The 14,277-nt window shown below is 38.0% G+C and overlaps 1 protein-coding gene and 1 long non-coding RNA gene across 6 annotated transcripts in view; one reads left to right on the top strand and one right to left on the bottom strand.

Moving 5' to 3' along the window:
• Positions 1-7,598: 7,598 nt before the first annotated feature.
• LOC124160416 lies at positions 7,599-13,735 on the top strand. The gene is made up of 2 exons (XR_006865157.1): positions 7,599-9,996; positions 10,536-13,735. It is a non-coding gene; the product is annotated as an uncharacterized LOC124160416 (long non-coding RNA).
• Positions 11,258-14,277, bottom strand: part of LOC124160413 (cell division cycle and apoptosis regulator protein 1-like) — a 102,087-nt gene continuing 99,067 nt past the window's right edge. For all 5 annotated transcript variants that reach the window (XM_046536261.1, XM_046536264.1, XM_046536265.1 and 2 more), the window contains one exon: positions 11,258-14,265. In XM_046536261.1, coding sequence (XP_046392217.1) covers positions 14,101-14,265 — 165 coding nt within the window. In that variant the 3' untranslated portion in view covers positions 11,258-14,100. The remainder of the gene's footprint in view (positions 14,266-14,277) is intronic.

Here is a 14,277-nt window from a genome sequence, read left to right as displayed (position 1 = left end):
GTTTTTCTCCTATTTCAAATCCTGGTGTGTGAAATAACATTTTGACTGAACATCATCTTTTCTTCATTAAATGGGAAAGAAAAATGAGGATTTAATGGGGAAACCAAATCGTGAGAAGTATTTGTAGCCTTTTGCAAGTAAGCCTTTTCCTTGATATCCAAAACAGAAGATATGGAGCCACATGAAAGATATGGATTTGGAATAAGCTGTGGATGTGATTGAGTTTGGACCTGCCCTGTGAGTGGCAGTGAACTTAATATGAAGTGTCTAGGAAAACAATACTCTAGACTAATAATCAGGCAGTGCATGAAAATTTTACTTGAATGAGTGTATCATTTTATGAAGACTTAATCTGGATACATTATAGAAGAGGTACTCATTGATAGCTTTCAGTGAATTCTGTTATGCTAAAATCAAGTACTTGCGGTTTAACTTGGTGGAAATTTTGTTAATCAAAACTTAGTATCTCATATCAAATTTTATTTAGATCACACGCTGCGCTTGACTTTGGTGCAGTATAGCCTTGTGCTCTGTCCGAGTGCATGGTGGGTAATATAGATGGGCGTGGGAGGCAATGGGGACGTGTGAATGGGAAGATTTCAGTAAAGGTAAGGAATGTATTTCAAGAAGTAGAAGGTATCCATCTCCATGAAGGGGGAGGAGTGTGCATTGTGGGGCTAGACGTAAGGCCAGGAGCAGATCGACGTCATTGTTTTGGGGGGATTTACTATTTTCTTTGGCTCATAGGTGGTATGCAATTAATATCAACAAGTTGCCTTTAAATATTATCCTTTCATGTAAACGTGGTTTGTGGAGCTGGTGAAGGAGAAACTTGCATTGAAGTGCCACCTTAATGATAACCATATTCCCTATTTTCATTGGGGGTCAGAATCATCTCTTAATCACTAAGAGGGGGGGGGGGGGGAGAATTCCAAGCCATGGTATACCCGCATCAATTCACTCTGCCTATGAAATGCACCATCATAGCTTCCATTGTATTTTTGCTAGTAAATGTTTCACTAGACCTGCCATTTCACAAACTGTTGAGAATGTATTCCTATGCATTTTTATGTAACTTAAATAGACTCCATCCTGCTCACTCATCTCCAAAGCCTCCCTGCTCTTTGTTTAATCCCTGCCAAGCACAGGCAGTGCACATGATTGTTTATACTGGTGTAAAACGCATTGTGTGGTCTGTATGAATTTCAATGGGAATACTAAGTGTCATCCTTTTATTTGCTGTGCTAACCTGTCTCAGGAAAATAAATATTTTTCAGTGAATATTGAACTACGAGGATTTGGGGAATGGGTAACATTTAACAATTTTTCCTGATGGCTTGATGAATGAGTTAATCACTAATATACCTCTGAACTCCATTTGACTTGATGGTGGAATATTTCTGACCAACTTACCTGAAACACTAAAAGTTCTTTTACATACATTAGGGTTTTTGTAGGTTTGAGTACATAACAAAGAGTGTCCTGAAAGTTTGCCTGATCTGTTGGGGCTGATGGTTGAGAATTGGAATGCTGAGGGTCTGAGGAGATTATTCAAGGACGCGAGGAAGAAATAATTGAGCCTTACTGAAGACCTAAGTATTTTAAGGCTTTGAATTCGTCCAATAGGTAAGTTTAGCTGACTATTCAATGTTGATGGTGGCTGCTGTTAAGGCAATGATTGTATTACAAGGTTTTTGGTTTATTAAGCACTAGTAAAATTCCTTATGAAAAATATGTTTGTTGTAGTTGAAATCAATGTGCAACTTAACTAGTATTTTATAGTTCATTTGATCGTGATAGTGTATGCAAGACATTGTGGGCATTCATAAGAGCCCAGAGACATAACATCACATTAAACATTTTTATGAGTGTCTTAATTTGTTAGAATCAAGATTAATATAATATTATTTCTTGGATGCATAGGAGCTTGGTGTTGGCATAGAAGAGTGTTTTATGGCCATAATATGGGTAAAATGTTATTTTATCACTGTTATAATTTCAGAAGCTTTGAAGGGAAAGTTAATTTGTCCAAAAACAGAAATTCCTATTGGAGTTGAAAGGAAGATATCTCCAAAACAAGTTATTTTATTGTCTTGGGCAATAATCTCCTTTCTCGCTTACGGTGGATCTCTCCTCTTCTGCATTGATCATTACCTTACTGCATGGCAAGGGTGGATCCAGGTTTTTCTGGGGGGAGGGGACACAAGGGTCTGGCAGGCAAATGGTCTTAGAACATTTGAGATTGAAAATAGCATACAACAATTACTGTACAAAATATTCTTTATTTTAGATCAAATTTATTATTATGAAATTAAATGATTGAGGCTCCATAATACACAAAACAATACACATGTAATGATGGCTGTATTGAAAATCTTGTGTTTTTTTCAATCGTCTGAGGGGAAGGGGGGTCACCTGCTTCCCCCCCCTAAATCTGCCTATGCTGCAAGGTACTGACTAATCAGTGAAACCTTAAATATTCTAAGAATTTTGTTCCTCTGGAAAAACAGGGAATTAGGTGAATGCCCTGGAAAAATTGATATTTGTTCTATAAAGGCTCCAATGACAACTACCAAATGCATTAAATTTTCAATGGTTACTTACTTGATATTTTCATTTATTCAAGTACTTTCAGATAGGAAACTAATTTGAAGAACTATTTGTGAACTGGTCTGAAGTTTTAGTTCACTCAAGTTTTTATCTGGGGAATTTCACTATCATGTTGAGAGCCTTTATGGCAGGCATCTCTTTGATGAGTTAGTGAACTGTCCGCGATTAAATTATTAGTAAATATCAGGATAATGTGGTTATGCCATTGCTGTGTTACCTAGTGTGTTTACATGCAAGCTGAATATTTATAGAGTACGTAGGAGTATTGAACCTCATCTAATTGGGCTAACCTGCATGTGTAGATAAATTCCTATCATCTCAAAATGCTGCACACAGTATTACGATGACGGGATTTCTGCAGTCAGTATTTTCTACTCCATGAGCAATACCATGGAAGGAGGTTAAAAGAGATGAAACAATTGCTGCGATAAAAGGCAGGCACGCCAAATCCGCTCCTTCCCTGGCAATACTTAGCGAAAATGCTTGTGTTTACGAGTGGATGGCACCGTGGGAATTACCCCTTTGCCTGGAAATCTCAGGATTTTTTTTGATTCTTGCACATAGGAGACTGCTAAAATAATAGAAAAACCTATTTTGGAGATATCTTTCATTCCTTCTGACATCTGAATGCTCTGCCATGACTTCTGATAAAAGTGTGGAAATCACCATTTGTCTTCTTTCATCATGGATATGACTTCTGGATTGCTCTTTAAGTCTTCACATATCGAAATCACTATTTCACCAAGGAAAAGTCATTTAGTGCAAAAAATCCACAGAGTAAAAATCATTCGCCTTGACCAGGGTTCGAACCGGGATCCCCGATTTCCAGTCGAGTGCTTTACCTAGTTATGCTACCGAGGCGTCATTCTTTCCTGTGGAAATTTGTGGACTGTACCGGACAAGGTTGTATCGACTGCTGAGCGGACGATACCACGAGCAGTGCAAATCGTGCACCACAGCCAGAGAGCAAAGCCCAATTCCTTCAGGGTGAATGTTAGACAGGATATTCTGAACAAGCTGTTAGTGCCTCAGTTCCACCTTTTGGCACAAGAGGCAATGGTCGTGGCTGTTGGGAGATTGGGTTCTAGTCCTGGATAAGACAAAAGATTTTTTCATGGCTAATTTTACCCTTGGTGTAAGTAACTTTGTGCCCGTTCATGTGACTAGGTAAAACCTTATTTTTTGCGCTGTACTTCCTATTCCACTGTAAACTAGGGATAGCGGTAGCCTAGTGGATAGAGTGCTTGGCAGCGGATCAAAGGGTCTTGGGTTCAAATCCCGGGTGGAGCCTTTGAGCACCACAATTCAGCTATCTGCAAAATGTGAGGTGGCACAGGGAAAGGTGCTATCACCCATTACCCTAAATATCGCACACCTGTGGCTGTTGGGTGAGCTCTACCCTCACCTATCCAAACCAACCTTCGTTTCGAAACTCTGAGTGAGGGGAAAAAGTGGGTTTTAGCCCCTTTTGGAGGGTGGAGGTGTTTAGGGACAGCCACCTTCTTGTTTTCAGTCAAATTTTCCTTACACTTTTTTGAGATGGTGTGAGCTGGTGCATTTTGGTGTAGAGCCCAACTCAAATTCCGTTCAAAGCTTTTACCTGTACGTCACTGTTTGTCTGCTTAACTTTTCCTTCTTATGGGAGTGATGTAATCCAGAACTGACGGAGAAAGTTAACCTATGGTGTTCCATCAACTAAGCACACAATCATTTGAAGTTCATATTGCCAGTCAACATGGAAGGTTGGAAGGATCTCAGTTGGATAGAAGCCTCCCTATTTTGAGGTCCTCTCTACCAGTCAATATATTTTTAAATGCTTCACTAAACCATTCTCAAAGACACATTTTAAGGAAGTATTTTAAAAATTTCTTGGGCTCTCTCCTGAGTACATTCAAAATTGGATGCACAGGTTTTTTCTCGAATCCTTTCAATTTCACCGTGATGGAAATTGTCTCTATGGTGGTTTTATACTTGATCTTTGGCTGTAGAGCCCACACTACTGATCTTTGAGTAATGCATTGCTGTAGCCTGCCTGCAGTATTATTTCGATTGAGGGACCCAGGGTTCAAATTGAGAATGTCCCTCTTTCGTGGTACTACAATCCTAAAACTGCTGCTGCCCCACAGCCCTCTTAGTCTCCTTTTTCCCTGCCTCAATTTATCTCAATTCTTCTTTTTTGCCTCAATTCTTCTTCACTGCCCTGATCAGGGTTCATACCAATCAGGGAAATAAACATAGGGACTGGAAGACTAGTAAATATTCCAGAGACGCAAAAAGACAAAAATCGCTGTTGAATGCATGGAGCATTGGGTTAGAGCAGCAAAGTGCGTATTTTGTTGTTGGCTGGGCAGCATGGGTTAGCACTCACTTGGCACCACTTGACTTTATTTCACGGAATATGTTTTTCCTCTGACTCAGGAAGACTTCATAAGTGAACATAATGTAGTACAAAAGAAAGCCATGCAATTCATCAAAAACTGCTGGCACATTAGTCCGGGAGCCACAAGAGATTGGGAGGCTGAGTAAGCTTTTATTTCTTGAGCTATTAAGAGCAAATATCCTTCAAGGCCACACGGAAAAAATCATCTTAACTTCATTATGTTTCTAAGAAATGATAAAATAAGAGAGATATTTTACCAAAAAAATAGGTATTGGAATTCCTTTTTCTCCCAAACAATAAAGAAAAAAATCTAGGTGGTTAAATTTATCCTATTCATGTCTACGTTTTCTCTATTTTCTTTGTTAAGGGCTGGATACCTTTACCCATACCTATTGAGGTGGCAGGCAGGTTAATGTATACCTTGCTGCCTGTTGTTTTAAATCCTTATGTATGACTGCTTTGCCTTTGATATGCAGTCAAGGAAATATAAAAAAATGGACTGGAAATCAGGGACATGGAAAACGCAAAGTTTGTGGGAAGCCTATTAATTGTCTTCCTCCTTTTGTCCGTCATTTGTGCCAATCTTGGTTGGGGGAATCTTACTTCATTTTTCCCTCCATTGTATTCCTCACGGATTTTCTGTGTGATGATATGACCTTGACCTTGGGTCCTTCTCTGGTCAGGGTGCTCCACAATGCCCTTTCTTCACCTATTCTTCGGTTTACTACCTCATTTCTCACCCTACCCATCAATTTGATCTTCAGCACCTGCCAGCAGCGCTAGATCTCTAAGGTATCGAGTCTTTTCTGGTCACTTTTTTCCAGTCGTCCAAGTCTGTCATCCATAGAGTACCACAGCTGTCATTAATTTTTTCTCACACTACTTCTGTGTCTCCTTTTGGGAACACACAATTGAAAACTTGACTGTTGGAGTGAATGAGTTGCTTCTGGATTCAAAATGATGGTGTAATGCAAGCTAAAGGTTTTTTTTACCTCTCATTCTTACCATAATTTTTGGGAGTACAGTTTTCAATGAAGCAAGCACAACCCTCCTATTGAACATCCAATCCAAAAGATTCTGAATATGCTATTGACTGTATGGGATGGATTTTCTGTTTCAAATAGAATAATAATTTGTATAAGTAATTTTGAGTCATGCTAATTTATCTCATCAATTAGACATTAGGTTAAGTGGTAAATACCTTATATGTCTGAATATAGTCCCCCCTTTTTTTTCTAAAATGTCCGTGGTAAAAGTAAAAGGGGGACCATTCAAACACATTTTTATTACTTTTCCCAAAACTGAAGTCTCAAAATTAGGGGGGCCTACCATATTTGGAGAAATATGGTAGGTTAGTGGATGTTGGAAACTAATACATAATGACATTCTGTCAAACTTGCCTGTTTGCGGATTCAGTTCCAAATGAATATATGCATCAAAAAGATTGTTCTGCAACTATTAGATGGAGCTACCTCTTTATATGGTAAACATCAGAGGTGGAAGGTGAGTAAATTATTCAAGTCTTCATCACCTATCACCCTTTTCAGTTTCTGTGTCACAACTTACCTGGATTAATGGCTTTTATGATCCAGAGGTGGCTTGTGTAAATTAACCCTTGCAAAATTTTCTTTCCTGCTGCGCGTTTTAGCTTTATTTTTACTGCTTTCAGAAAATATACATTTTCTAATGTTGTTTGAAATTCAATTTCTCTTGATTGTTCCAGAAATTTTAGCATTAGAATAGCCATAGTGAGTTTTCAATGTGGTCAGCTTCCTGTTTCCCAACCCTAGAAATGGAATGATTTCTGAGGAAATTGAGCATGAATAATTTGGTGGCGGCAAGGTGAAGTCCTTGCCTGCCACTCAAGAGGTCGCAGGTTCAAGTCCTGCCTGGGTAGGTTGCCCCTATCCAGGGCATTTATGCTCGTGTATGTTTGTTTGTTAAGCTAAAAAAAAACAATGTAAAATGCCAGTGGAGCTGTTTTCGGTGGTACAGAAATAAACGAAATAATTTTTTGTGCAATTAATTGCCGCCCATAATTGTTAAGTAAGTTACTTTAGGAATAATACTTACTTAAAAGTTAAAATTGGTGGGATTGTGATAAATTACTGGCCTTAGTGCTAGATTAACTCATGTGGAGTCACTAGAGAAGACAGGGAAAAAATTTGAGCCCATAGGCATTGGCTATGAAACCTCAAACGTAATCTGGTGCGAGCCTGGTTGAAAGTACAGGTGAAATATATAGCTGTATTATTGGCTATTAAATGTACCATTCAGTGAGAGAGATATTTCCCTCTCAAATGAAATTGTTAGCATAGAAAATGCATTAAGAAGTTGGATAATTTTTTGCTCTACATTTTGGGAGAAACAAAAATGTCTTTGTTTTGTGGAACCAGTGGCGGATACAGATGGGGGGCGCGCGCCCCCCCCTTGCGGGTCCGCCTGTATTGCCGAACATTGCAAAACCACAATTTTAGCTTTTTTATATCATAAGATGGCATTGTCATTTACATGTTTATAATCACTTTAAATAAAATTTTCATATACTTTGCCTGTGACTTGATCATATTTTATTACGATAAAATTAAAGACAACTCAAGATATTTTGCGCCCCCCCCCCCCCCTTGAGTTTTTTCTGTATCCGCCACTGCGTGGAACACATTTCCTTCTGTGCCGTTGTGAACTTCATCATTGTCAGTCGGGAATCCAAAGATTGGCTTGATACAGCTCTCCAATCAATTTTCCCCTCAGCTAACCTTTTAACATCCATTTGATTGTTCGGCTGTCATCACCCTCTCTATATCTCTCATCCACTGCCTACCCTGCCCTCCCTTCAACAATAGTTTTCGTGAGTCTGATGATGTGGCCAATTAAATTATCTTGTTTCCACCCAAGGCTTTCGGAAAACTTCTCTCCTACTCTTCCTAGAACTTCTGCATTACTCACACAATATATTCAATTGATCTTCATCAGTCTTTCATAACGCTACATTTCGAAAGCTTCCAGCCTTTATTTCTGTGCTGCTGCCATCGTCCATGCATCATACAGCCATAAAGAGGCATGGTCTAAATGTATGCCCTAATTCAGCACTTAAATTTTGAGCAGTAGGAAGATTCTTCTTTTTAGGGATGCCCTCTTTGCTTGGGCTATTCTGCTGACTATTTCTGTCTCATTTCGTTAGCATTGAAAATACGTTAAGAAGTTTGATCATTTTTAGCTTTACATTTTGGGAAAAACAAAAAAATGTTTTTGTTTGTGGAACACATTTCCTTCTGCACCAATGTTAACTTTGGTTCATCATCTTCTCTTGTATTACAGACCAATATTTTTGTTTTCTTTACATAGATTTTCAGTTTATACCTAATCATTATGTTTTCTATGGTTGAAAGATTTTTCTTCAGCTGTCTCTCCTCAATGACTGCTATTTTATTGGCATGCTTACTTTGTCAGTGTGTATTTTCAAACCTGGTCGTTTTACTCTTTTATTTTGTTGGTAGCTTTCTTGATGAACACATTGGAAATAACTGGGATAGAGCACATCCTTTCCATGTTATTGCTTCTTCATAGCTGGATTCATATTTAATCAGTGATTGCGGCTGCTTTTTTTTTTAAATTGTGGATAATTCTCTGTTTATTACAAAACACTTGATTTATTTAGGATTGCAAGCATCAAATTCCAATCTATATCACCAAAATCCACAAATGCGTTGGATGTGGGCTAATTCTTCTTCATTCTCTTCTCTATGAGTCGTCAAAGTGCCAATGTGCCCTTGTTTTTTGGAAATCCGAATGGTTCTTCATCAAGGCTTTCTTTTCTACTCTCCAGTAGATGATTCTTACCAATATCTTCGATGCATGAGCGACTACGCGAATGGTCCTAGAATATTCACAGTTCTCCACTCTTCTCTTTATGGGATAGGAGTGATGTTGTTCTTTTTGAAGCTTTGGTGTGTTCCTGTAACTTACACGTCACAATGGTTTTGTGGAGCTGAGTTAATGTCTTTCCCCCAACATTGCTAAGAAGCTCTGTGGGAATATTTTCAATTCAAGCTGCTTCATTTTTCCATAGGTACCTCATTGTGGTGTCTAATCCAGATTTAATGATCTCCCATATCATCTTTTTCGACTTCACTCTCATTTTAAAGGATTTGCATTGCAAGTTGATTTCTGTTAGACTACTCATCTGGGCACTCCATCATATCCTTAGTATGTCTTCATTTTGTTGATAACAATGGCATTCGTTGTCAATACACCTCTACTCAGTCATCATCTGATTGATTAGAGGTGTATTTTCGGTAAGATGTGTTAGCTTACTTTTATACAAGAAAAATGTCTAGGAATAATGAACGAGTGTTATTGAGACTCCCATCCCAAATACCCTGAATCATGAAGGGGGAAATATAATGGTATCTCTTATTGTCTCATTTTATATGTTTTCTTCTTTCTTCAAGATCCAGAGGAGTCGAACCATTCCAAACTTTTAAACTTGAAAAACATGGACCAACATTTAATGTCTTTCAATTTGCTATTCAAGGTTTATTTTGGACCTGTGAAGGCTGATATTTTGGATGTCTTAGAAGGAGGTCAAGTATAATAATATAAGCACTTTTATTTCTAACATTTTTTAATTTGTTGATTATGGTATAAATTGTGTCGGCTCTGTGGACCAATTTCAAAACTATAAAAAATTGAATCTTTGGTGTGAGCAGTTCAATTTGATACAGAATAATAAATTTAGTTTAATTTACTCAGGACTTTGGTATGATTGGTGAGGGTATAGCGCCACAAACTGAGCTGCTGGTGTGCAAAATTGAGTCGTTCAGGGTAGCGGAGCCATTTCCTGTACCTGAACCACCTCCAGAGTTCAAGCACTAAGGAAAGTATGCCATGAAGACACACATGACATAGATGAGGAGATGGTGTCCACAGGCCACGGCTACATTTGAACGCTGGACTCTCCAGCCCAAAGCTGCACTCAACTCCATAGGCCATCTTTGTTTGCTTGAGTATGTATGGATCAAGATTTCATAAGTGTACTGGTGACACAGAAAGATTTTTTTCTTCTTTTACAGGCATAGTTGAAGCATATGGTAGCCCTTACATACATATATGCGGATCCAGGGGGGGAGCACGGGACCCCCCAGACCCTTAAAAATATGCAAGATTTTTAATACGGTCCCATTATCATTGTGTTCGTTTTGTATTACGAGATATCCTTGTGCCCCCCAAGAACAAAATCCTGGATACGGCCTTGCTTGTGCCCCCCCAGAAAGAAATCCTGGATCCGCCCCTGCTTACATATTTTCCTTTTCTCTGATTAAGATAATCGTATGAACTTCACTGGGTGTAATGCCCTGATAAAATGCACAAAAACTTCAGGGCCTAACCCACCAAAGCTGAGGTTATATTGTTCATTAATAAAATTCTTGCACCAGTAAATAGATGTGCTATTGTTTCAAATTCAAAGAAAATGACAGGAGATTACCAGATGGACGTATGTATTTGTAGGTAATTTGCCACCTGACTCGATCCTTCTGTATTACAGGGAGGCCTTGGAACTTCTGGGCCCATTGAGTCATAACTTCATGGAGAAGTTGACCGCAAACAATTGTGACAAATGCCTTATGCTATACAAGTTGTGTGAATTTTAAAATTTTGGACATTTTACTTATCATCATATTTGTTTCACATCTTACAATGCCAGAAAACATTTTTGATTTCTCAAAAGTGACATGTTTTTTAAAATAATTTTACATGGGAGGGGCTATGATCCTCTGATCATGCTCACACCAAAACTGGCTGGCATTTGTGCTGCACGCTAGTTGTTGACGGCGGTGAAAAGTTCATCCCAATGTAATGTAGTTGTATAGTATATATATTACTTTTTAATGATGAATAACTGTCTTAATATTCTTTCATAGTTGGATTCCAAATAGATTTTACTAATTTTAAAGGTTCAATAAAGAAATATACTTTTACGTCGATTTTTTGGCACAATTCTCAGCTGATGACCATTTCCAATAGATCCATGTTTGAAGATCGACTGCCCTGTGCAATCCTCATGCCAGATACCTATCATTTGGCGTTAGAGTAATAACAAATCATTCATGCCTATGATATTTATTGACTTTTACTTCCATTATCAGTATCCTTGTATTCCATTAGTAGCAGCAAATTACAACTGTGGTGTTGTGAATAGCCTTATTACCCTAAATTTTGTATGGGCACTCTGTTTATGAACCTTATCCTCAGTTTTTCCACAGTGGGGCCAGTTCCTTAACATCTCATGGCAGGTAATCTCTATGCTTTGTTTTTGATTCACTGAAAATTTCATTACAGGAACATAATAGTCTGGTACCAGAGAAAATTACAGCAGAAATTCCGTTTAACATACTTTGGAAGTTACCCTTTCTGAATGATTAATTCTTTAGGAGAAATAATGAAGACCTAACGAGTGGAGATACGATGATTTTGCTTTACAGTTAACAAAAATTGAAAAATAGTGAGTTGTTCAATTGCTGTTCTGTTTCAGGGATAGATAGCATTGAAATGGGCTCAATTGGCCTCACCCCATTCAGAGGCGGTTTGAAATATCTAGGTGACTGAGCAAGTGTGGCTGAAGCAATTGCGGGTGAGCGAGTGACTTTCCCTCAGCTAATCCAAAGAAAGCAAACCGATGGATTCAAATCTTGGGTGAAGCTTTCGGACTTCTCACTAAAAATCCTCTGAGAGTGAGGCGGCTAACCCCAGAGTTTGATAGAGCACCCTACCTCATCCTTCTGGCCTTGTCTGGTATTTAAAATTTTCAACTGCCATGAAGGCGAGGTGCATTTTTTGATCCTCAACTCTTTACTTTAATGAGGACATAGCCTGGAAGGCCCTTCATTTGCATTCACCTTATGATTCGAGTAGCTTTGAGTTACTGCTGCTGATTGTCTCTTCTGACTTCCTTTAGTGGATGAGATATCACTCATAGCTTCAACCTGAAGGTTGGTGTGGATAGGTGAGGGTAGAGCTCTCTTCAGTCTGAGCCAAAGGCGTGTGAATTCCACACATTCGGGGTAGTGGGGCCAGTTCTTTTGCATCTGCTACCTTGCTCTTGGAGGATTTTGATTTGTGATATTTGAAGGTCCCAACTGGGATTTGTACCCGAGACCCTCATATCAGCAGCCCAACGCTCTACCCAATGAACCAAACTCTCTGAGTAATGCATGGAAGAAAATGACCATAAATAGGTAAATACTAAATAGCTCTGTTAAAACTCCCCGGCACCTGAATGTACCGCATGGCAGGGAGAAGAGGGGAAAATTAACATGGGAGAGGTTTTGTTGAGGGGAAGGCAAAGAAAGTCCCCCCCCACTCCAGGCAGCCGCTAGTAACCAGCTCAGGAGTGATTATATTAATCTATTTATGTTAAGGACAGACATGCCTGGTGATTGGTAGCCATTGCAAGCTTTTTTGACGGAGTCCCTGAAGAGAGTTGTAACTTTCACCCAAACCCCTTCCTTCCTACAATTCATCAACACAGACTGTCCAGAAACAGGCTTTTGTGCAGAATTTTCAACCAATCTCTACTAAGAGAAAAGGGGGTGGGATGTTGGAGAAAGGACTTCATTCATCCTTGGGAGTCAACTGCTTGAATTGAACAAATTTCCTTCAGCAGGGAGAAAATCTTTATATTATTTTCTTATTCAAAGCAGGTGATTTTTTAAAGTGACATTTTCTAAATTTAGTTATGTCTGTGTTTGAAATGATTTCAAGGGTAAAATTTGTTTCAGATGGTTGATTTGTTGGTGATGAGAATTTTTTCTCCTTAGGGTAGTCTTTGGTATCCTTAAGATATGGTTAAATTGTTTTGTGTTGCAGGCTGAAACTGTAATGAAATGTCAATAATAAATTAAAATTTCTCATTCATATCCTCCCATATTTCATCAATTTCATAGATCAATTGAAAGTTGTCAATACTATGTTATTGGCTCCTCTCATCAAAAATCTGAAACAAGTAATATTGCAGTTACTTTTGACTTAACTTACAAGACTTCATCATAATTTACAAATGACTGTTGAGATTGAGTCCAACAAATATTATTTTAAGTTCAAACTTGGCATTTATCATTAGCTTGTCATCTTACTCTCGAGTGATCATTCCTAAATTATTTGCTATTATACATACTTCTCTTGTTTATAAATTTCTATTCTGAGTTTTCTTACAGGTATATTCCCTAAATAAAAATTATCTTTGCAGTCTTGAAGGTAAAGATGATAAAATAAAATGCGAAGTCAAAATTTTCATCTTTGTCTCCCTTCCTAAGGCTCACTTGAGTCCATGACCTTGAATTCAAATCATCAAATAGCTCGACTTATTTTTATTGATGGGTCTCACTAACTGTTACAATGTTGACTACTTATCTAATTCCATTTTTATACAAACAGGAATATTTTGAAGCTTTTGTCATTCTTCCTAATGTATTTACCCTCATATTTTCAGTGTAAAAGTTTGTATAAGTGTCCCTTGTTGAGATTATTGTATTAAATAGATATTTTAAATCTTTGATGCATGTGTTATAGTTCTTAGCTGCTCTGGAGAAAGATTTTTCCCCCTCATGACCGTAAGGCTGCTTAAAGGAATCTCAAGCTCCATGGCAAACATGACATCATTACTCTATCATTTCTAAGTGATCGTTGACTGGAATATTTTTTAAAGTATTTTTGCTTTCATGAATAAATGCTGAAAATGTACTCTAAGGTAACTTATTACATTTCATGCTATAGATGAAGACCCATTTTATATGTTATCGAATAAAGTCACACACAAAGCAGAACCCCTACAAAGTGCAAGCACCTCAACACACATGTTTGGGTTAATTGATTCAGATATTGGATGTTTATTACGACACCTCTGGGGCAACGGAAACATCAGTCTCCTTATTATCATATTAATAGCAAGATTCAGTTCTTTTGAAATTTATTACAAAATAACAGATAAAATTCATTCACACTCAATCATTGCTATAATTTTTTACAATTATGCAAACATTATGGCAGGCAACAAAAAAAAATCAGAAGGTACATTGAGAAAAAATTTACATAAGAAATATTGATGTAAAAACTCATTCATCTATAGTTTCCGAGGGTTCTTCTTTCATAGACATACCCTCAAAATTGGTCCCATTTTCCTCTCGTTTAGTAGTCGAATTAGTTTTTGTTCCATGAGTACAAGCGGAAACTTTTTCATGGATTTCATTGAGAGTAGTCAGGTACGTTTCTGCTTTAGACTAAAATATAAG

The sequence above is a fragment of the Ischnura elegans genome, chromosome 6 (assembly GCF_921293095.1).
Source record: "Ischnura elegans chromosome 6, ioIscEleg1.1, whole genome shotgun sequence".
Classification (NCBI taxonomy): domain Eukaryota; kingdom Metazoa; phylum Arthropoda; class Insecta; order Odonata; family Coenagrionidae; genus Ischnura; species Ischnura elegans.
Note: the sequence above shows the minus strand (reverse complement) of the source record. Positions and strands in the feature narration are given on the sequence as shown.